At 43.3% G+C, this 23,515-nt stretch overlaps 1 protein-coding gene across 1 annotated transcript in view; it reads left to right on the top strand.

Annotated features, from left to right (window-relative positions):
- Nucleotides 1-23,515, top strand: part of COL4A2 (collagen type IV alpha 2 chain) — a 146,292-nt gene that overhangs the window by 567 nt on the left and 122,210 nt on the right. Inside the window, exon 3 of the mRNA XM_039550049.1 lies at nt 2-62. Coding sequence (XP_039405983.1) covers nt 2-62 — 61 coding nt within the window. The remainder of the gene's footprint in view (nt 1; nt 63-23,515) is intronic.

The following is a 23,515-nucleotide window of genomic DNA, read 5'->3' as shown; positions in this document are numbered from 1 at the left end:
GGGATACGGGGCTTCTGCTGATCCTGATAGAAGTTTTGCTGTCAGCAGTCAAAGTGGACGCTGTAAGTAAAACGTCTTACGACTTTTACTGAGGAGAGGAGGAAAAAGCAGTTTCCTTGGTACCAATAAGTGAGGAACTGCATTTTCTTTGCCAGATGGCTTATCTGTCTTTCTATTAAAAGAAACAACTAACAAATCATTTCTGCAAACCTTACAGATTGCTGCCTTCAACAAAATGATGTTTAGCAGAGAAGCATAATGCTTCAAGAGTCAGGTTGTTTGAAATATTCCACTGTTAATTTTGCTCAAATTGGGTACTTTGTTAAAGTGATAGTGAAACAAACTGTCTTGTTTTGAAAGACAAGTGTCTGCCAAGGAAGGTGGGAACCTCCCTTGCAATGCAGAATATGATCCCCTTCCCTACTAATTATTATAACTTTGAAATTAAGGGGCTTTCAGGCAAAGATGTGGGAAAAGTAAGAGCAGCTCTTTACTGCTGTGTGCATGTATAACAAGATAAACAAACAACAACAATGGCAGCAACAACAAACAAAACCAGAAACCCAGGAACAGCCTTCTCTCGGCCACAGGCACCTTCCCCTTCGGTGCAGTTGCGCTCACAGCCGGCAGGGGCGCTGGTGGCTCCCGGCCGGGCAGGTGCGATGGCTCCCCCCGGCTGCAGGGGGCGCTGTGGCGAGAGCGCGGCCGTCTCTCTGCACATGGATGATGGCGGACGCAGCCGGCGGAAGGGATGGGGAAGGGGCTTCCTCTACAAACCCCCAGGGGCAGTCGATCCCGGCGCCCCAACCGATGGCAAAAGGAGCTGTAGCAGGAATCTCAGAAGCAGCAAGCTGGAACGGCAGAGGCGAGCAAAATCCCGGAGTAATAAATGAGATGTATCAGAAGCTCCACAGCTGTAGCAGGAACTGTGGAGTGTCCCGGCAGGCACTGAGTGTTGGGTTACAGTATAGCAAGATGCCCTGAAACTGCGGCAGAGAACAGCAGGGCTAAGTGGGGAATCCCTCCCCAGGGTATCTCACCGGCAGTGGCTGGTCCCTGGGTCCGGGCTGTGCAGAGGAGATGGCCCCTGGCAGGGAACGGGGTGTTCCCAGGTCCTGGCGTGGCCCACACTGGCTCTGGGCTCCCCAACAGCAGAGAAGGAGAGAAGCTAGCCAGCAAGCCCAGTCACAGTGCCAAAGGAAAAGAAACAAAAAGAAACAGGCAAAACCCACAAAGCAGCAATATCCCTAGTCAGAGACACCAGCTGCATGTCACCACCATATGCCAGCCAAAAAGCCCGCCCAGAAGGAAGGAGCTGCCCCTCACCCCGACCCCGACTGTTGCTGGAAACTCCAGTCTGGCTCTCACTCATGATGATACTCCCAGAGCCAGGGTATGGGGGGGAAGAAGTGACCACCCCAGAAACAAACAAAAAAAACCCCAAAAAGATATGGCATAAAAAACCATCCCCAAGACACCAACCCCCTCCTCCTTCCCAGAGGGCGCACCTCCCTGGCTGTGTGTGGCAGCTGCTGCAGAAGAGCCCAGCTGCTGCTGCCCAGACACGCTGCTTTCTGCTGTTACCTCGGGCTTTTTTTTCCTACACTGTAGCCCCGCACACCCCACAGTTCCTGCTACAGCTGTGGAGCTTCTGATACATCTCATTTATTACTCCGGGATTTTGCTCGCCTCTGCCGTTCCAGCTTGCTGCTTCTGAGATTCCTGCTACAGCTCCTTTTGCCCATCGGTTGGGGCGCCGGGATCGACTGCCCCTGGGGGTTTGTAGAGGAAGCCCCCTTCCCCATCCTTCCGCCGGCTGCCGTCCGCCATCATCCATGTGCAGAGAGACGGCCGCGCTCTCGCCACAGCGGCCCCCTGCAGCCGGGGGGAGCCATCGCACCTGCCCGGGCCGGGAGCCACCAGCGCCCCTGCCGGCTGTGAGCGCAACTGCACCGAAGGGGAAGGTGCCTGTGGCCGAGAGAAGGCTGTTCCTGGGTTTCTGGTTTTGTTTGTTGTTGCTGCCATTGTTGTTGTTTGTTTATCTTGTTATACATGCACACAGCAGTAAAGAGCTGCTCTTACTTTTCCCACATCTTTGCCTGAAAGCCCCTTAATTTCAAAGTTATAATAATTAGTAGGGAAGGGGGTGGCATGGCGTGACACTGGCCCAATGCCAGGCACTCATGAGAGGTGCTTGCTCACCCTCCCCTGCGACAGTTGGGCAGAGAAGAGAGGGGAAAAAAAATTAACGAGGGCTTCATTAGTTGAGATGCGGACCAGGAGAAAACACTTCAAGGGTGAAACAGGCTCAACTTAAAGTTACAAAGTGAATTTATTGCTAACAGATTCAGAGGAGGATAATGAGAAATAAAAAAAGCCCTTAAAAACACCTTTTCCCCCCAGCCCCTCCCTCCTTCTCACCGACAGCACAGGGAGACAGGGCATGGGGGTTTGGTCAGTCCGTCACCACGATTTTCTTCTACTGCTCTGGGTGAGGACTCCTTCCCCTGTGAGGCTGTGGGCTCCCTCCCACGGGAGACAGTTCTCTGCAAACCTCTCCAACATGAGTCTGCTCTCATGAGCAGCAGCCACACCGCACCTGCTGCAACATGAGTCCCTCCCATGGGCACACAGTCCTCCCAAAACTGCTGCACCGTGGCTCTCTTTCCACGGGGTGCAGTCCTCCAAGGACAGGCTGCTCCAGCCTGGAAGCAGAGGCCCTCTCTCTTCACTGGGTCTTCCACTGGATCACAGCCTCCTCCAGGCATCCACCCGCTCCGGTGTGAGCACCTTCCCCACAGGCTGTGGGTGGATCTCTGCATCCCCCATAGACCCATGGGCTGCAGGGGGACAACCTGCTTCACCATGGTCTGCACCACGGCCTGCAGAGGAATCTTGGCTCCGGCGCCTGGAGCACCTCCTGCCCCTCCTTCTTCACTGACCTTGGTGTCGCCATGTTGTTTTCCCTCACATGTTCTCACCTCCTCCTCTTCTCTGACTAGAAGCCAAAACCTTGTGACTTTGTTTCGATTTTCTTCTTAAATATGTCATCACAGAGGCATTACCAACCTCATTCGCCCAGTTTCGGCCAGCAGCATGTCCATCTTTCAGAGCCATCAGAGACTGGCTCTGCTGGACATGGTGGAAACTTCCAGGAGGTTCTCACAGGAACCACCTCTGTGGCCCCCCTGCTACCAAAAACCAGGCCGAGCAAAACCAATACAGGGGGTCGTATTCTTCATTCCAAGGGAGGTTCCCTCCTTCCTTGGCAGACACCTGTCTTTCAAACTTTCAAAAAGTCAGGATCCCAGTCTTTTCCTCTGAGGCACCCAAACAGCTGACAAGGGTCCTTTCCAGTGAGGCCGGGTGCCAATAATGTCCCAGTTCAATGGCTGCTCTCACAAGCAAAGACTCACCCACAGCAGGAGAAGCAGCACAGGGCTGGGCTCTGGTGGCAGCAGCGAATTCTCCCCCCAGTGAGCAACAGCTTGACCGTCCTCCTCCAATGCTGAGAGCAAGAGAGAGCTAGGAGCTGTGCTTAGCCCCTTCCCCCCAACCCAAATCTCACGGTGTCTCTGACCCTCCAAGAGAAACCCCTCAGCTAAGAGAGTAGCCAGCAGCACCCTTCCCCTGAACCGTGGCTACTTCTTTTGTCTCTCTTAAGTACCGGTCGTTATTGTCTCTCAGCAACAGATGGAAGAAAATTCCCTGAGAGAAAGAAAACAAAAGGAACAACCCCAACCTCCAACACAAACCCAACAACTTCTTTATTTTTGTATGAAAGGCACCAAAAATGCTGTGCTGTAGATACCAAAGAGTACTTTGGTAAAGTTAATCTGCAGGTGAAATGTCTTCAGTTACATCTGAGGACTGTGTAGCTTATTTCTGCAAGTCAGAGTCATGTTTATAAATAAATTGTTGTTTAAATAAAATAGTTAAATCCAAAAATAGTTGTTATGCACTGTATAGGTGGTTGCAGCTATCTACCTGAGTTGTTGATACAAGTAGAACTTACTAACATGTTGGATTTAATTACACTGCTCTTGCATCATTGTCACAAGGATGTGAAAGACATGAGAGATAATGTATAGGAGAGTGCGGCATTTACCTATTACAAAGCTTGGTGAGTTTAATGGAAAGATTATCGTTAATGGGAATAGATTTTGGATCAGGCTTGAATATAGAAAACTGAGGTTGGTAAGGCTTGGCTTGTGGCTGCATTTATTGGTCAGCCACAAGTGTGGGTAAGGCTCAGTGGTCATGTGCTAGCGGGACCTTGATTACATTTTTTCAAAAGCTATCCCACTTATATTTTAATCCTACTGTCTGCAACTTTATGACTTTACACTCCATATAGATGTGTGATGATAGGCCACATCTTTGTGGTGAGATGGAATACTGCGTTAAGGAATGGGAAGTCCTAGGCTTTTGCAGCAGGTGTTGTGACACACAATAATCCTGCACTCCAGCTGCAGTTGGCGTTTAGTGCTTGCCCGTCAGTCTGCGTGGATGGTTGATCTCTCCACATCATGCCTGAGCAAGAGCTGTCAGGCTGGGGACCCACAGCCCTGTAAGAAGGGACAGGAGTTAGGACCTTAAATGTCATGTGCTGCTTGTCTTTGCCTCATTTAGATACAAACATTGTTCTGCTGCATAGTGCTGAATGGATGATAAAATTACCATGTGCTACTGAAACCAGAGCAGGCTGGTGATACTGCGAATGTTTTATGCCCAGTAATGATATTACTGGGATCAGTTGACATAAACCTGTGGCATTATGACCCTCCTTTTGTGAAGTTGTGTTGTAGTGTGCATAGCATGATACCTGAGTTTTAGCTATAGCATGGACTAAATTCATTCTCCTTCATGTTCTTATAGTAGACTGCAGGCTGTGGTGTTAAAATAGAGGTATACTGAAGAGTTGTTCAAGATATCTCGGTTAACGGACGTGGTCTGGTCATGGCTGCTTGAATCTCCTCCACATGCTGGTTTTCCCAGAGAATCTTGAAAAAGTAAATTGGCTTGCTTCAAGGTCTGATTTCCCAGATTTAGTAATTCCAAAGGTGGTGGCTGTGTAGGAGATGGAACACCCCAGTGAATGTGAATGGGGAAGTCTGGTCATGTTTCCGTGAAAAATTGAGCTGCACTGCTATCAAAATATTTATCCTGTTTTCCACGCATGCTGCTTTCTTCCCGTGGCCAGCACAGGTCTTTCTGTAGTCATGTGGTGAACTGAATTGGAAAATTCCTTGTTTATACTAATCACTACCCCAAAAGAGAAGAGGGGTGAGAACTAACTTTATCCTGGGTCAGATCATCACTTGTATTCATAGAAACTGGAAGCAGGCAGCTGGGGGTGGGAGGGGGGTTGGGCTTGCTCCTTGCACTGGCAGCTCTGGTCAAATAGGTTTGCAAAGTGACAAAGTGGGGGTCTGTGGGAAGCAGCAGCACCTGGATAATTGCCAGAGTTGCTGGCAGTCATATTCTTTATATTGTAATCCTGTTTGTCACACTGAATATTCTCCTATTTGTTACACAGATCAATGTGCTAATGTTATTGTTTTATTATCTTGAATTAAAAAAACTGTTACGAGTTATTAGAGTCTGTAGGACCAGGTCTGTAATGAGACAGGGAGAGCTGCTGACTTTGACATCCATATATATGTGAATGAGTTACAGCTGCTGGACATAAGTGGTGTTGAATGAGAAAAAATTGCACATAGGAAGAAATTGGAGGGAGATTAAGGAAAGGCCAGGAAAGAGGGAGAGAGTAAGAGCAGAAGTTTGAGAGTTTGACTGAATGTGTTGCCTGGCAGGCTGCTGCTGGCTGTTAGGGAGACATGGATGTTTCTCACCAGAAAAAGAAATGAGAGGAAGAAAAAGAAGGAGGATGTTTAGGATATCAGAGAACTGGGAGAGAAAAAAATGGTGTCTCTGGCAAGAGAAGAGGATGCTGGTTGCAGGCTTTAAGAACTAAGGAAGAGAAGTCCCTGAATGGAAGTCCAAGGACAGCCAGCCAGATGGAGTCGATCAGGCACAGTTATCTTTAGCACTCTTTGGCGTACACTGGATAGTGATGTTAAAGGCCTCAAATAACTTTGGAACTCCTCTGAATTGTAGATTTAAGAATTCACATGGCTTAAATAAAATTAAGTAGTATTAACTACCTGAAGTTCAACCAAGTTTACAGGTTTCTTCTCCCTTTCTGTCCCTGTATATATATTACAACAAAAATATAGTTCTTGGTTTTGTTTTTTTTTTCTCTTCAGAGAATGTATCTTGTGCTAATGCTTATTTTTTTCCTTTTGTCTTCCCCAAAGCACACTTTTCCCTAAGTAATTTTGTAACATTTGATTACTTTATTGGTGCCCTCTTAGTATATTTTTTAAACTGCCTCTAACAAAAATTAATTTTTTCCAAGTTATATTTAGGTGGGAGCAATAGAATCCCAGCAAAGAAGCAAATAACTGTCAGATCAAAGAAAGAAAATTGAGAGAAAATAAGTTTGAATAACATTTGCAAAAATAACAGCAAATAACAGATCACAACTGTCATTTTAAAAGGAGACCATATATAGAAATATAGAAAGAAAACAGTTGAAATAGTGCATGAGATTCTCTTCACTTCTGTGAGATTGCAAGGGGATATATCATGGAGGGATGTCATCAAAGTGGGCAAAGCAATAATTTTTGAAAGAGAAAATAAAACCAACAGTACTATGTACTACTTCTATTGGTTTCATAGTGAAATTAGATTGCTGACATGGGTGCCTGAGTTATTGTGCTAAGTTAAAATGTGTCAATGCTCTGGGCTATCTCACATCCAGGTTTTCCCAGATGTGTCCTGTTTTATTCCATCTGGAAAGTTTTGTCTGGTTGAAACAGGAGGACTTTCTACATTAACACAGGATTTCCAGGCTGAAAGAAGCCAGGGTGGAGTAATCACTTGGCCCATCCTGCTTAATACGTCCACTGTAAATGTAGACACTGGGATCACAGTGGGAAAAATGTGATAGGGCAGGCATACTGCCCAGGTGACCTAGGAATGAGGCATCAATCTGATGTATTGATTTCATCTGCCACATTACTTAGCGCATGCAAAGTGAATCCACCTCTTCCTGGAAATCCAGACTCCCTACCTGTGGGCTGCTTCAGAAACAGCCTAGGAGATTCCTCAAAAAGATACATTCCAATCCTAATTTAGAACAACTTCATTTGAGGTATATCCATACCGGCAGACATGGCTTATTTATGTCTGATTGGGTAAGTGTACAACTGAGCCCATCTTTGAGTAAGAGTGGTGTTCCATATGAAAATCCAACAGAATAATCGTACCTTGAAAAAATTGCTAGCACTTTGGGGACCCTCCTAGCCCATCTGATTCCTTTATTCAAAATTTCTTTGAACCCTGGAAGAATTGTTGGGTAGTTTAGAAAGGACTCCTTCTATGTTCAGTCACGGAGCTGACAGGCAGCTCTTTTAAAAAACTATGAGAAATCCTGAATGAAGGAGGTGGCAGCTGCCTAAGGCAAGGCTACTCATTTTCACCAACATCAAAGCCATGTTTTGGTCTGGCAGTGGTGTTTCAATGATGAGGGTCACAGAATTTGTATCATGTTGTAGATGGGCAGCAGGATGGCTGCCTGAGTGGGAATTTATGTTTTTTTGAAGAGCCATGACTTCCCCCATCAGTGTCATATGATGCCAGACAGACAAACACATTCACAGCAGTATTGCACACATGGAGATGTAGTCATGGTTGATAGCTTTAAATTCCCTATTTTTGGTCCCTGCTTTCTTGTGTGCTTTCTGCTCCACTCATCAATAAATAGTTTCTTAAATGTCTCTTCTCTTTGTTACTCTTCCAATTCTTCCTTGAAATTCTTTTTTTCTGCCATGCCTATGAAACTGATACCAATTCTAGTTTATTAATTAATCATTCTTTCTTCAAAGATTTCTTTAAGAGTCATTTGTGCTATGTCTGTGTGGAAAAAATTAGAGTCTATTCTTTGTATACAGTCATATCCTGTATATCATATAACTGATTCAAGTTATTCATGCAAGGACAAAAGACAGGTTACAACAAAAGCAAAATACTGTATCTCCCTGAAGTTAATGATGATGACAAGAGGTTCTTGTGTGTGGCCATGTTTTTTAAACTCTCTGTGCAAAGTCACACATAGGTTCTTTACTCACTTTTTCTTCTTTACAGATCAGAATTATGCTCAAAGAATATTTAATATATTCAAGTTAATACTATTTTGTTGAGTTATTAACTGACATATCATACAGTCATGCTGCATTTGGTGGCAGAATAGACAGAGTTCTGTCGGCCTCCCAGAATTCTCTGAGTTAAATTGTTGATACTGAGAGACAAGAACCCTGACAAGGTAAACTGTCATGTAATAAAATGATCTCGTTGTATTTTCACCTTACTCTGAAAGTAGCTGAAGCAGTTTCAGAAATTCAACATTGTTTTTCCTTGAGCATTTAAGGTAGGACATCTGAGTTTTATTATGTAGCAATTTTTTGTTTTATCAGAGGAAGCCTTTATGCATTATGATACTAAACCTACCATGTATTTTTTAAATTTTGCACAGGTCCAAATATATTTGCCTTACCCGAAATGTAGTGCTGCATTGTGGCTTATTCAGTTACACTATAATCAAACACATTTGTTATAAATATTTTAATTCAGTAGTTCAGAGCACATTTTGTATTAGTGTTGGGGTTCTTTAGCAGTAATGCATTTCTTGTTTGACACCAGATTATTCTTAATTAGTTCTTTGCTTTTGTTTTGACAAGCCAAAAATTGGCCAAGGAGTGGAACATTCTTCATATCATATTATACTGATCCAAGATCTTCAAAGAGTTCAATGTTAATTTAGTAGCTTACATCATTTTGCCTAAGAAGGCAGCTTATCTTCTCATGCCTTGCTTTATTCACAGTACCCTGTTTGCTCCTAAGGAGTAAAAAGCACAGTGAAATTTGCAGTATTTCCTGATATTTATCAACAGTTATTTTCTTTAAAATGGCAGCACCTAGTTGATAGCAGCAGTTGACTCAGCTCAGAAACTATGTGATCTTTATCATGAAAACATTTCTGAGTGACCAAGGACCAACATTATTGGTTTCCACGTGCCCTTTTTTGTCCATTTGGAAGCTGAAGGTGCTGATTTGAGGCAAAGGTAGCTCCTTGTTTTCACACCCTGGAAACAATGTGTAGCAAGGAAAAAGCTCTCACAGTTCATGAGCAAACTTGCTTTTGTGTGATTAATTTGCCCTACTTCAGCAGAATCATGTTTTTATTGCAGTTTCCTCTCTTTGTCAGTCACAGTGTTTGACTAGGCTGCTGCATCTTCTGAACACACCTGGTTTTGTGCTGTCTTTCAGTTTCTGCCTTTACTTTTGTACTTCCCGGGAATGAGGGGTGATGTGGATGTGGTTTGCCCAGCAGCACAGTGGGCTGCTGCTCCTTGTGGGCAGGGGAGCCAGGAGGCATGAGACCATGGACAGGGTGGGGAGGTGGGCAGGACCCTTACCCTCCAGCGGGCCCAGGTGGTCACCGAGGGCAGACACAGCCCTGGCGGGCAGGGCAGGCCAAGGGGATGGACACAGGCAGAGGCCAGGCTGGGGTATTTGCCCACGGGTGGAGGAGGTTGGTGTAGCCTGGCATAGGCACGTCTGACCACAGCTCAGGCCAGCACCAAGGCCCAGCATTCGGCCCGAGCTCCCAGGCTGCTGGCAGGCCAAGGGGGAAGCCCCACTTCTCCCAGCCCTTTTCCCACACAGCTCGTTTCACACCACTCTGGGAGCACAGCTGCACCCGGGGCTGGCCCTACGCCCGGTGAGCGGGCCCGGCGCTCCCCTGGGGTCAGTGGGGGAGCGAGCCTGAGGCAGAGGCAGCCAGCAGGTCCTGGTGCAGCCCAGCTGGCTGCGGGGAGGCCAGGAAGCTGGAAAAGCAGATGTGCAAGTTTAAAATTTGTGGCAATTTTAGGGAAATCGGCATGTTTTAGGAGGGCTCGAACAGAATTTTAAAATTGACCAGAGCCTTCCATATGAATTGAAAGGGCAGCATCATTTGGTATATCTCTCCAGGAACAGTTCCTCAACAGGGGACTTTTTGTCAAGAAAACCCTCTGATTTCCAATATAAATTTACTAATGAGTTCTATTTTTATTTTAGAAACACGAGATCAGAAAAACATTTAGATCATATCAGTTACCAAGCATGCGTGCTTACTGGGATATTTCAGGCATCCTATTTATTTGTAAATGATCCCAACCTTTATTTTGAAGTAGCTTTCTGAAGCTAGTAAGTAAAGATCATTCAGATAAATAGGGCTTGGCTTATTTTTGGCAGGTCCTATCTGCAGATCCTACCCACAGCTCTTCTCACCACTAGGTGATGGAGCCAAATAATAAATTCTTTATTCCAAGTATACTTTTCCTTTATAGTTCACAGATTTTTAAAGGTTCTTTGCTGCCCAAAATTACTTGAATATATAATCAGTCTGTATACAGAAAAGGAATGCTGGGCAAAGTAAAATACTTTGGATACAGCACATTTGTTTTGTTCTGCAGTTGGGGTTTTTTGGGTATTTTGGTGGTTTTTTGTCGTCTTCTAGTTTGTGTCATTACAAAAAATTGTCAATTGTCTGCCTGTACCGCATGGGTGTCCATTGTCAGGTCCTGCCCATGCTTGCTGTACCTTGCAGCTGTGGGGAGCAGAATCGTTTTCCAAGGCAGGGATGGGAAACTGGGAAAGCTTCACAGGCTTTCCCTGTCGTACTCATGTGTGTCTTGCTCTCAGCAAAGCGTTGGCTCCTGCTGCTCCATCTGTGCAGTCCCTGGGCATGCTGCACATGGATGAAGAAAGGCATTCCCACATTCAAGCTGCAGCCTCACTGACCCCGTGTAATTGATGTTCAGACACCTGGTCTGAGTCTCGCAGCATCCTGAACACATGTACCGAGACCCCAGGGTGCAATTCCGGGAGGAGAGTGGAGCTGCTTACGAGGGCTGCCAGAGTGTCCTGGGCTGAGCCTCGGCAAAGGGAGTGGGCAGAAAGGAATGCTGCTCCCGCACAGGGCTGGGAATAGCCGCTGGGGCCATGGAGCATGGGAAGCCTGCATATCAGCCAGAGAAACAGTCTGCTGGAAACAGCCCAAACGTCTCTGCATGAAACTTAGAAAATCTGAAGTGACACTGGCTGGAAAAAGGAAGTGAATGGGGAAATGTAAGCATTTTCCTTGCAGTGTGGGGCTAAGACTAGGTTTCCACTAGGTGCTTTGCAGGTTTGTGGTAAGAATAGGTGTGAAGAAGTCAGTGTAAAGTTTTCCAAAGCTTCTGTCCTCTGTACGTGCCCACAAGGTTGCCAGCACATCTGTTATCTCTTAACTCACTTAGGCATACAGGCTGCTTCCTCTCTGGCTGTGTCCCTTACAGTAAACCGCAGAGTCCCAGGTGTATTCTCTGCCTTGTGGTCAGTTGGCACAGTCTGTCCATGTCCATAACAATAACAGCCTCTTTAGTTTCCAAAACAGGGTGGCCCCTTAGAGACTGCCCGTGTTCCTTACATTATGCTGACTCCTGCATCATGGCCAAAACTGTCTTTGCAAGCAAAGCAAGCAAAAGCTTCCTAGCCCAAGCTACAGGCATTCATGAGACCATTCTGACAGCTAAATGGTGCAGGTGGTCAGGCTGTGGGGCACAGGGCTCCTTAATACATTAGTATAGACATGAAGCATGTGTGCCTCAGACTGTGACATTAACTAGCTGGAAATCAGGGCCTACTCTCATTTCTCACATGCATCATTGTATTGGGGAGTTTTACCTGAGTAAGGATGAAATAGAAAAACTGAGCAGCACTGTCACCCATTTGAATAGGAAATCTGTGCCAAGGAAGACCCACCCCCCTCCTGATAGTTTTGTTTTAAGCTTTATGTGATTATTCATGGCATTATCGTGCCCTATCTGTTGACATCTACTTCATATAAGCAAAATAAAAGACAAAAATAAGCATACAAGAAGGTGTGAATGGCAACAGGTCACAAGTCAAATTGCAAAAGCAGAGGCATCAAAAAACTATTTACTCGTCATGTTGGTCATGCCTAAGTGTTAGGAAAAGTAGTTCTTCCCAAGGAAAGGACAGTGGCTAGAATATATAGCCATTGGTTACATACTTGTTTTCTGGTGGCTTATGTCGAACATCCCAACTGCACCTTAATCTGTTCTGGAGAGTGTCAACACTGCAGTGCATCTTCTTCAACTGCCCCACTCTCCAGAGATTTTCTATGGAGTGATTAGGTGAGGGGCATGGCAAAAATGTGCTCTTCTACCTTGTGGTTTTAGAATGCAGTCAAGGACAGGTGGATAGTAGAAGGCAGGGATTTAAATTGTCCTCACCTGATGTGAACTGGTCTTTATCAGTTGTCAGTCACACAATGCCAGCTTCCAGTGTAGGTTTCTTTCTTACTTTTCTATTCCACTCCTTTCTCACAGCAAGAGTTTTTATTTCTTTGTGAATCACAAGCTTGCTGCCTTAGCTATTAAGCTATTGATACTGCCTTAAAAAAAAAAAAAGTCTACTATAAGACCATCTGTTTAGCTTTTGCCTCAGTCTTAGAGTAGAAGGAGAGAACTTCTTGGGACTTCATCCCTTGAGTGACCCAGGAACTAAAAGGATAAAACTTTCTTTTGAGTAAACAGACTTAATTACACTCAAAGAGAGTGAAATATGGTACTGTTTCTACACATCAAACCATCTATACCAGAATCCCTTTTAAGAAATGATTATTTAAATAAACTTATATGGTTGATGGACTGGGAAAAATCCAGGAAAAAATTATATTTCTCTTTAACCTTTATTTTATTTTATGAATCTATGCCATCAAATTGAGATCCAAACATATCATCCATCCAATGCATGATTTGCCCAATACTGATCTGATTATGTTTCTGTGTAAGAAAGGAAACTTTGAACACTCCTTGTTGTTACTTGCTCATAATAATTGGTTTTGTGTCTTCAAGGGGATAATATAGTAGCCATTCTTCAAGAAAATGTTACCTTTGCTTTTACAACTCTAATCTCTTGCTTGAGGTTTGTATTGTCCCTTAGGAACATAGTATCACATAGAGTCACAAGTGAGTAGAAGGGTGATTAGTACGGTAGCTTGAGGCTGTATCATAAATCACTTTGAAGATTGGGACTGTAGTCTTGAATTTGTCTGAGTAAGGAATCCTGTGAGCCCTACAGCAACATGCTTGCATGATCCTGCGCTGCTTCATGCTTTGAATCAACTGGTCTGCTCTTTTTTTTTCCAAGGAAAAACATACAGCAGGCAAATGTGACCAAATCACAGGCAGCCAGAAACATCGTACTGGCATGTTGGGAGCTCTTGGTGTATGAAATCCAGTTTCCATGAGATGGGCTCCATGAGGCTTGTCAGCTGCAGTGGAACTATACCATCTCAAATTAGGGATGATGTAATTTTTACTACTTCTTCAAGGTATTTAGTTTTCATTCAACGTGATTTCCATGTTAGTCATGTATCATTCACTCTCTTCCATAAAGCCAGTAACATGTATAAACAAGGAGAGAGGAACTGAAGTACACTCATCATGCGTTATGAATGAGGGGTAGACTGACGTCCGCCCTGGACACGTGTTCTTAGACTTGAGGCTACTCATCTTTCATTAGGCTCTAAAATGAATGTTCCATTAAGACAAGGACACCTAACTTGATAGAATAGCATAATTAATTTGGGAGATTAAAGCTCATCCTCCTCAGGAAAAAAAAAGGGATAGGAAAATGCACTTGCCAAGTAGTTTTCACTACCTACCCTGCAGACACAGACACAGTCTGTGGAGAGATTACAGTGCTGCATGCAGGTAATTGGCAACCCCACTTGCCTGTGCAGAAACTCGACAAACCCACTTATGTACATACAGAAAAAGCAGGATTTTTTTTTTATTTAACAGAGGGACAGGGACCATCCTAAAACTATTCGACTGTCATCTAAAGATCTCGCAATGTTTGCAGTGTTTCTGTAAATATGAATTTAGTCTTTTCTTTGAGGAAAGTCCTATTCCTCAGTAGCTGAGAAGCCAGGTCTGAGACCATTCTTTGTCTTTTTGTGGTCAGATTGACATGAAGTTGTTTCAGTTGCAAAAATCTTGCTGTTTAATCTTAGAAATTCTACTGTATCTTCCTACTTCAAAGTTTGTCTACTGTCAAAAGTGAGTAGTTTTTCTACAAAAGGGCATGGGAAAATGGTGAATTAAAATAAAAGTGCAAGGTTGTTGCTTGCTTTTTTTTTATTTTCTTCTTGGATAAAAGACCAACTCAGTTTTGCCATAGCTTCAAGAAATTTCCTTTTTTTCTGGCACTTCAGAACCAAATGTAATTTTAGTCTGGTTAGCCTTTGCCGAGTCTGGTTAGTAACGTCATCTGTCCCAGCATCTTTCAAATGAGCCATGAACACAAAGACTGTGCTCCAGAGCACAAGCAGGAAAGACTTCTGACCTTTTGATCTGATGATCTGTTCCCAAAATCTCTGCATGTCCAAAAGCAGCAAGACAAATACCAGAAGACTTGGAGACTTGAGGAAAGGGGAAGCTCCAGCATTTCACGAACAGAAGAGAGCAGCTCCCTGAGGAGTCCAGCTGCAGCACAGAGCTTGCAACTGAGGCTGTGAGAGACCTGGAAATGGGGGGCTGCTGTGAACTCCTGTAGCTCTCCTTCAAGCATAAGTGTCAGACTGTCCATCAGCCTCCACAACAGCAGAGCTGCATGGACTCTCTTAAAAATTGTCAGTCTTTCAGTACCTAAAGGAGGCCTAAAAGAGAGCTGAAGACAGACGTTATCAGGACATGTAGTGATAGGACAAAGGGGAATGGCTTTAAACTGAAAGAGGTTAGGTATAGATTAGATATTAGGAAGAAATCCTTTACTATAAGGGTGATGAGGCACTTGAATAGGCTGACCAGAGCAGTCTTGGATGCCCCATCCCTGGAATTCTACAAGACCAGGTTGGATGGGGCTTTGAGCAATCTGCTCCAGTGGAAGGTGTCTCTGCCCATGGCAAGGGGTTGGAACTAGATCTTTAAGGTTCCCTACAACCCAAGCCATTCTATGAAAACGTAACCCCAAGGTGAGATAGATCCATGGTTGACTAACTAGAGAGCATGAGCAAGCCAGGACTTGCTGTCTGTCCCTCCCTATAGTGTTGGGAGGGACAGACACTTCAGCCATGGTGCAGGTTAATCACAGAGTCAATGAGGTTGGAAAAGACCTCTGAGATCATCAAGTCCAACCTATGACCTATGACACCACCATGTCAATAGACCATGGCACTGGGTCCCACGTGCACCACCTCCCTGGGCAGCCCATTCAATGTATCATCAACCTTTCTGTGAAGAGCTTCTTTCTAATGTCCAACCTAAACCTCCCTGGCACAGTGTAAGACTATATCCTCTTGTTCTGTCACTGGTTGCCTGGGAGAAGAGGCCGACCCCCACCTGGTTACAGCCTCCTTTCAGGTGGTTGTAGAGAGTGATAAGGTCCCTGCTGAGCCTTCTCCAGGCTAAACAACCCCAGCTCCCTCAATTGCTCTTCATAGGACATGCACACCAGCCCCTTCACCAGCTCTGTTGCCCTTCTCTGGACCCACTCCAGCACCTTAATGTCCTTCCTGAATTCAGGAGACCAGAGCTGAGCACAGGACTTGAGGTGTGGCCTCTCCAGTGCTGAGTACAGCGGGGACAATCACTGCCCTGGTCCTGCTGGCCACACTGTTGCTGATCCAGGCCAGGATGCCATTGGCCTTCTTGGCCACCTGGGCACTGCTGGCTCATGTTCATCCGGCTGTCAACCAGCACCCCCAGGTCCTTTTCCACTAGGCCAGTTTCCAACCACTCTGCCCCCAGTCTGTAGCTCTGGGATTGTTGTGACCAAAGTGCAGGACCCGGACCTTGTTCTTGTTGAACCTCATGCTGTTGGTCTCTGCCTATTGATCCAGCACATCCAGGTCCCTCTGCAGAACCTTCTTATTCTCCAGCAGATCAACACTCCCTCCCAACTTGGTGTCATCCTCAAGTCTGCTAATTTGTGAGTCATGCCCGAATCTGCATGATGCAGAAGGTGTGTGTTGCCTGGCGCAGCATACAGGGGAGATGGAACGCATTCTCCCTGTTAGTGTATAAGCAGGTTAACCATTTTCTCCTCCTTAGCATTCAGTACACACATCCCTGCCGCAGTTGCATTATATTAACTGTAACGTCTCTCAACTTTGAAAATAACTTTGGAAAGAAATGTATCCTTGTACACTCAGAGTGGCATTGCCACCACTACAGGTTACTGAGCTGACTACATCACTAATATGAAAGTTACTTTCAGGAAGCTGTGTGTTTCTGCAGCTAGAACTTTCCTAATGAGGTCCTCCAGCAGATTTTCCAAATGTACTGCAACTTAGGCTATTCAGGCCAGATACAGTACCCAAGGCAGCTCACTTGAAACTCATTTTTTGAATCTGTGCTGTATTGCTATGTGCTGCATTAAATGTGCCCCAAAAGGTCACAGGTTTCCAAACAATATATTCAGCATGATTTTTAAAGGATTAATGGTGTGGGATCTCAGTATATTGTTGCATGGATTCTGTCTAATTATTAAGGACATGTGGCCAGTTGCTTTAAGTCTAAATAATTAAAGCTGAAAAACACAATACTTTCCCGGCTCCACTGTTTTTTAATAATTAACTACAGTGTTATGAGACCCATTTCATGCCACCAGCTTTTAAGCAGAACAGCATGATGTCTTCAACAGAAAATTGTAATTTAAGTGTGTGCTATCAAATGGTCTAATGTTTTCAGTCAGGTTTTAATGTGAGATTGCAACATGTTTGTAGAAACTCCTTAAAATCAGTGGGTTTAAGCATACTTTCAGTCAGGCTCTAAGCATTTGACCTTTTCTGTTAGTTGCTGGGAGATGCAAGAGAACACAATAGGATTGACTGGATTTAGTTTTCAGGGTAACAATTAATAGAAATTCTGCCAGTGTGTGCTGACAGTGAGGTTTCATGTTAATCGTTACTGAAGTTCTGCTTTTCAAGCCTCCCTCAGGTGATAATGAGTGACTTAACATCATGTACATCTTTTGGCTTTCCTGGTTTTGTAGTTGTATGTCCTATGTATGTCCTATCTCTTTGTCTGTGCTGATAAACACATTCCCTCCTTTAAGGAGCTTCATGTTTTAATTTCTAAGAACTAGAAGTTGAAAATAGGGTCCTGGAAGAGTGAGTCAGACTATGTCCCCAGACTGGTCACCTACATTTGTTATCAACCAGTGAAGTTATGTCTGGTTGTTTGTCTTAAGCATGCAAGCAGAGAGTGTCCTATGACACCCACCCCACATTACACTTGTGTGAGACCTACAGCACCACCTGTAAGTCTTTCATCTCTCATCTGGAGTCCTTGCTTATCATCAGCTGAAAGTACAGGCTCAGTTTGATAGACAACACTTGATTCATGTGGCATATTGGTGTCTAGAGAAACATGGAATATATAAAGCAAGACTGATATTTATAAAGTAGGCTGTGAGAATTTCCTGAGTTTAATTCATGTTTGAATTACAGTGCCAGTTTTGGAGAAACATCCCATCTGTATTTTTTGGTTTTTTCAGTGCCAAAGAGCCTACCACAGCCCCTACTAAATTTTTCCAGTAGTTGATTACTCTTAGGATAAACACAGATTGTTTTGACCACATTGGTCTAGCTTTAAAATCAGTCTCTGAGCTTTTGTTTTACCTTTACAAGGTAGATGAAAGAGCTCAAAGTTACAAGTTTACTAGTTTCATTATGTCATTATATAGGTACTGTATATATATATAAATTAATATAGTTTTTAAATCACAGCCAATTAAGGAAAAATAAGATTTCCTTCCTCATTTCTCACATACCTTCCATAAAACCCATCAACCAGGTTATCCTGTCACTGATGCTGTGCAATTCCCCTAGGGATGGTTACTGGATTTTGCAGATGTAACTGAAAGGCAAGTGTGGCCCTTTATGAATGTTGGCAGGCAAAGAGCATCAGAAGCATTTTTGCCTTCAGGATAATTGCAAAATTGTTTCCTTTTTTTTTGTCATCCACCCATGATGCCATCTAATTTGCTGTTCCTTGGCTGCTAGCTGTTAGCCTCATTAACCTTACTTGATAGAGTCTTCCAACATTTATGATTCTCATGTGAAAAATGCTTCCTGACAGTTGGAATTTGTTTTTCTTTAATTTCTACCTTTGCCCTCTTGTCCTATTATGCATACTAGGCTGAAAATAGTAACTTGAGATTGGTGTGCCTACTTCTTACAGTGTAATGAACTCCAGTTAATTCTCTTGCCTTTTCTTTCTCTGAAGATAGTCATGGTGATTTAAAATGATTTAACTAACAATCCTACTTATTTTCACTTAAGTCTCTTGTGTTTTTGCATTTAGTAATAATTCTTCTGTGAAAGGAAAGGAGGAAATTTGGATGTGTATCATTCATCACTTGGCCTATTTCCACAAATGTAATATTACCCTAATGTTGTTAACTTTATTGTCTTACATGGCATGTGGAGTAGGGCCAATGCAATGTTCCTGTGGGCAGCAGAACTTGAAATTTGTAAGGTTAAAATTTCATCAGTCAATGCAATTTCACTCTACAGAGTGGCAAAATCCCAATTCTTAAATCTAAATCCATTTCAGCTAGCTGTGATGATCATTGTCAAATTTGCAGTGGTGGGAAGTGTGAATTTAATCCCCATTCACAAATAAAAGGGGTTTTTCCCCTTTTTGGGGTCATACAGAGACTCGTCTATACTTGCATTCTACACTGGTAGCAACAGATCTTCCCATCCAGCACAGGTAAGCACTAAAAGTACCATTCCAAAGACAGTTTATTTTTATTGCATTTTCTTTAAAATTCTGACATTATTGAAAGGTTGAATGTAGGTCTGTTAAGGGCTACTAATACAAATTAGGATTGGTCCATAATGCACCATCTTTTCCTTATATGGATGTGTATTCATTTGAAATTTTAGGCAATTTTTGGACAGAGTGCACTGTATTCCAGGAAGCCTGTAATATTATTTAAGACTAATCAGAAAGGCTACCACACTGTTTCAACTAACTTAGAGATTATGTTAAGTCATTTAAGTTCAGCTGGTCTAGAGCTTGGTGGCTTTTCTCTTTCTATTGTTTACTTCATTGTTTCCTAATACAGGCTTCACAGGGTGAAGAGAGAAACTCAAACTGTGACACTTGATACCTAGGAAAAAAGGTCATTCCATTGACAAGAGAATTGTTTACAATTGTTTACAAACAATTCTCCCCAGTCAGACTTTTTAATTAAGTTTATAAAGGATGAATAGAAAGAGGAGATTGTGTGTTACCTAACTGGGGTGTTAGGGATGAAATAATGCAAAGAAACACTCATAGTGTACTTAGAAAGTGCAGCTGTTCTTGGCCTGAAAGGATGAAATTGTGGTTACCATTCACTGGCAAGTATTATGTTGTAAAGTTCATCTCTCGGGATACAATTGCTTTTAGGGCTGTTTCCTCTTTTGAATTTACAGTTTTCCAAATCAAGGGTTTGTTTGATGGTCTCTGTCTTATAAGAATATCAGGCAACCTAGTATTTTCATCTTTGAAAATGGTTATTTCAGCATATATTGAAACATACACACCTTTGTCTGAACTCATGAAGAAGCACACAGTAAAGGCAGTTTTGGCTTTTACTGGCTATTAAAACCTATTCAGAAGTGTCCACCTTTTGGCTGAGGCCCTATTTTCTGTATAGAGAAGGTATTTTCTGAAAGGTTATCTTGCCTTGGACAAAGTTGGTGGATTAATTAAACTGGAAGTTTGGCCTATCTGTACAATCATGTATCATGTATTTCATTCATCCTACATGGAAAAATAATCCCTTTTGTGAATTTCTTTAATTATGTTCTAAAGACTCACAAAATTTACTATCTTTCAAAGTCTCCTTTTAGGGAAAGTAAGTGGGGTTCTTTCAGTTTATTAAAGAATACTGTGCAGATAGATAATTCCAAATGTCTTCTTTTGCAAAAATAACCAGAGGTCATGCTTTTGCTGGAAAGAAGGTTATACTACCAAAGTTAAGCATTTACTGAGTCAAGTATTCCAGTGCCAGGTTCTTCTGGGAGGTATCCTAAGAAACAGAAGCCTTCCCTGAAGTACTATAAATTCAGTGATGATGAAATTATAATAGGATCTTCTGGAAACTCCATTTTAGAAACTTTATTTCACACTTAGGACAGTAAAATGCATCTTCTTAAGTAAATTGAGACTTTATCAGGCATGCATTTCTACCTCCTTGCATTTCTTTTCATGCTTCTGAATGCATGCCGCACATCCATCACCCTTTTTGCTAGCTGCTAATCAAATAATTTCTTCACGTTGTCAGGAAAAAGTGAACTCTATACCTGAAAACCTTGTTGCCTACTTGCTGATATAAATTGTTGAATTGGTAAATCCATTAATACAAGCTTTTCCCCTTCATAATGGTCCAAGTATTGAGGAGAATAAATGTGCAATGTGAGATGCTTCAGAGAAGTCAGGTTTCAGAGGGGCTTGGCTTCCCTTCACCCTGTGATAGCTGGACAGGCTTTGCAGTAGGTCTAGGCTGCCTGCAGAGGAGGAGGTGCCTGCTAGGCACAGTTGAGCCTATTGCATGGTGGATGGGTGTCGAGACAGGCACAGCAGGACCTGGTTGTCCTCTGGAGCTCTCTGTCTCTTCCCTGGTTGTGCAGTCAGCAACGAGTGTCAAACAGAACCTTCTGAGATGTTTCAGCAGCACACCTCATCTTCCAGGTATCCATAGCCTCTTGTCATTCAGAAAACACTGCTGGCTTGCGCATGGTAACATGGGCTCAAGTTTTTGCCTCTGAGCACGTTAAATCCCCAGGCACTTATTTATGGCTCTGAGGCTTTTGTTTGTCATGACCCTGCAGGGCACAGCTTAGCTGTGTTTCTTTGCAACCACATGCCCATAACGAGAAGTACCTTCTGCCTTCTCAAATCCGTCTTCAGGGCAAGCCCACCAGGGAAAGCTGCTGCTAGCAGCAATCAGCATCTGCCACAGCTGAGGAAGCTTTGCCTGATGCCAGGAGACAGGGAGCTAGGGGTTCCCTAAAAGATATATGACGCCCCTGCTCTGCACTCTGCGGGGTTCCAGGGTCAATTGTAGGAGGGAGCATGCTTGCTGAAGTGAAGTGCACTGCATGTTTGCTACCTGGCTCAGTACCCCAGTCAGCAGGGAAGCAGGGAAGTGCCTGTGCACAAAGAGACACTTGGGAGGATAAGTACAGTGAGGTTCTTTAAATAATTTTTAAGCCTGAGTGCATCTCAACGTGGTGGGTTTTGGTAAAGCAAGATCAGGAGACAGGAAGATGAAAGAAATCTACTAAAAAAAACCCAGTGAGAAAATGACTTATAAAAAAGCAGCAACAGGAGGAATAATAGTGCTTTGTTTATTCTTTCCCTTTGAGCTTTGTGGGCATATAATAGATTTCCACTTCTTGCTCCTACTTTCTATTTTCTCTGCCACCCACAGTGTCCTTTCATTGCCTCTCCAAAGAGGCCCAAGAGTGCAGCCACCCTGCACAGACTAACCTGGACTCAAAGGGCAGCATGATGTAGCCTGAAGCCAGTTGCTATTTGTATAGCAACACGACATTGCAGGAAAAGAGTTCGGTCATGCTCAGTTTTGCTTCTGGTATTGCAAAAGCAGCACATCAGTGATGGAGTTGTGCAGGTTGGTGGAACGAATTATATTAAATTGTTCCATTAGAACTTTCAGGAGTGTTGCATGCAGAAGAGGAGGCTTTTTTGACAAGAAGGTGATTTGTATGAGGCTTCATGGAACATTTATTTTTTATCCTTATGAGTTCAGGTCACCTTCTTCCATGAGAAAAACAAGAGAAGGAAATCTTTACCAAATTTCCTGTAGAATTTCCTTTCCCTTTCTTCAGGCATTTTCCTTTCTCAGCCTGGAAGAAACTAGCTGCATGGGTAGCATGAAATGTGCAGAGAACCCAGTTTCATCTTCCTCCCTGACTGACTGTGTCCCCTGTGACTATCTTTACTAGTTTAATTAAGAAAAATATTAGCATAGTTAAAGTTGAAAGAGATGTTTTAAGATCATCAAGTCCTACTACCAACCTAGCACTATCACCATGTTCACCATTAAACCATGTCCTCCTCTAGGATGAAAGCTTTTCATCTTACAGGTTCAAGGACTCCAGCTTTTCAATCTTAGTTTCCAGTAGGATGAGAAGCAATTCCTTTTCCCAGATATTGTATTTTCCAGATACATAGCAAGTGCTCCTAAAATCTGATATTGTAGGCAGCTGAATAACTTATCGAGGCTTTTTATAATTTGAAGGAATATGACAGAATACTCATGTTTCACAGAATTTGGTCCAGCTTATTTTCCTCAGTCTTAGATTTTACTGAGACCACCAAAACACTACTGGTCAGGGCAATTATCTTTTTTCATCACTAATGATGACAACTGGGTTCCTAGTGTCACAACACTGTTATTTATTTTCCCTGATGGGGCTTCATCATGCTTTTAATGAACATTAGTTAAAAACAACTGCTAGACAAATTCCTCTGGAAAATTCCAATTACAAGAAGTATAGAGATAAGAGATAAGTTTAAAGCTAGTCTGCATACTTCTGCTTAAGAAAAAGCAGCAGCACAGAAGTTAGTTATGTGACTTTTTTAGTGCAGTCAGAAGATTCAGAGTAGCTGTAAAATGATTTTTTTTTTTAATGTGCTCCTTGAGATTTTAGGTTTACTAATTCTGTTTTCTGCAAGTCAACACATTTTTTTCTCCAACTTAGTCTTGCTGTTACAACTACCTCATCTTTGTGATGGGTATAGCAATTGAATATTCTAAATGATCTGCTTCATTGTTATGGTCTTTCCACACACAGGTCTCAGGAGTAACACTGATGAATCTTCTCCCTTCATGGGCTGATACAAATGACAGAACTCCAGATGCGTAATACCAAAACTCAGTCTACTCTGAGCTAGACAGGCTACTCTGGCCTCTACTTCCCGACTTGGGCTGCATTAAGGAGGCAAATGTTTGTTGTTTTTCAGTCCATTTTCTTTTTACTACAGTTTCTTGTGTGATTCCCAGACTATATTTTATAACTGCCATATGAGCCCACTTCTTGAAAGCAGGACGTGTACCAGCCAAAAACAGCGGCTTCCAGCTCAGCTCACTTGAGTCTCCCTCAGCACACAGGCAAAATCAGAAGCACCCATTTGTATGGCTGACCATTAGCACGGGTGCACATGCAAAGAAGCCTGTAGGATATCTGCAGCTCTGACTAAGGAGGCTGGAGCTAGGGCATTAGGGGAGTGAGTGTATATAACAGGAAGATGAAAGAAGTGATTGCACAGCTTTGAATTCATTCATTCAAGCTCATTTGTAAATTCAAGGA

Source organism: Corvus cornix, chromosome 1 (genome assembly GCF_000738735.6).
Source record: "Corvus cornix cornix isolate S_Up_H32 chromosome 1, ASM73873v5, whole genome shotgun sequence".
NCBI classification, from domain to species: domain Eukaryota; kingdom Metazoa; phylum Chordata; class Aves; order Passeriformes; family Corvidae; genus Corvus; species Corvus cornix.
Note: the sequence above shows the minus strand (reverse complement) of the source record. Positions and strands in the feature narration are given on the sequence as shown.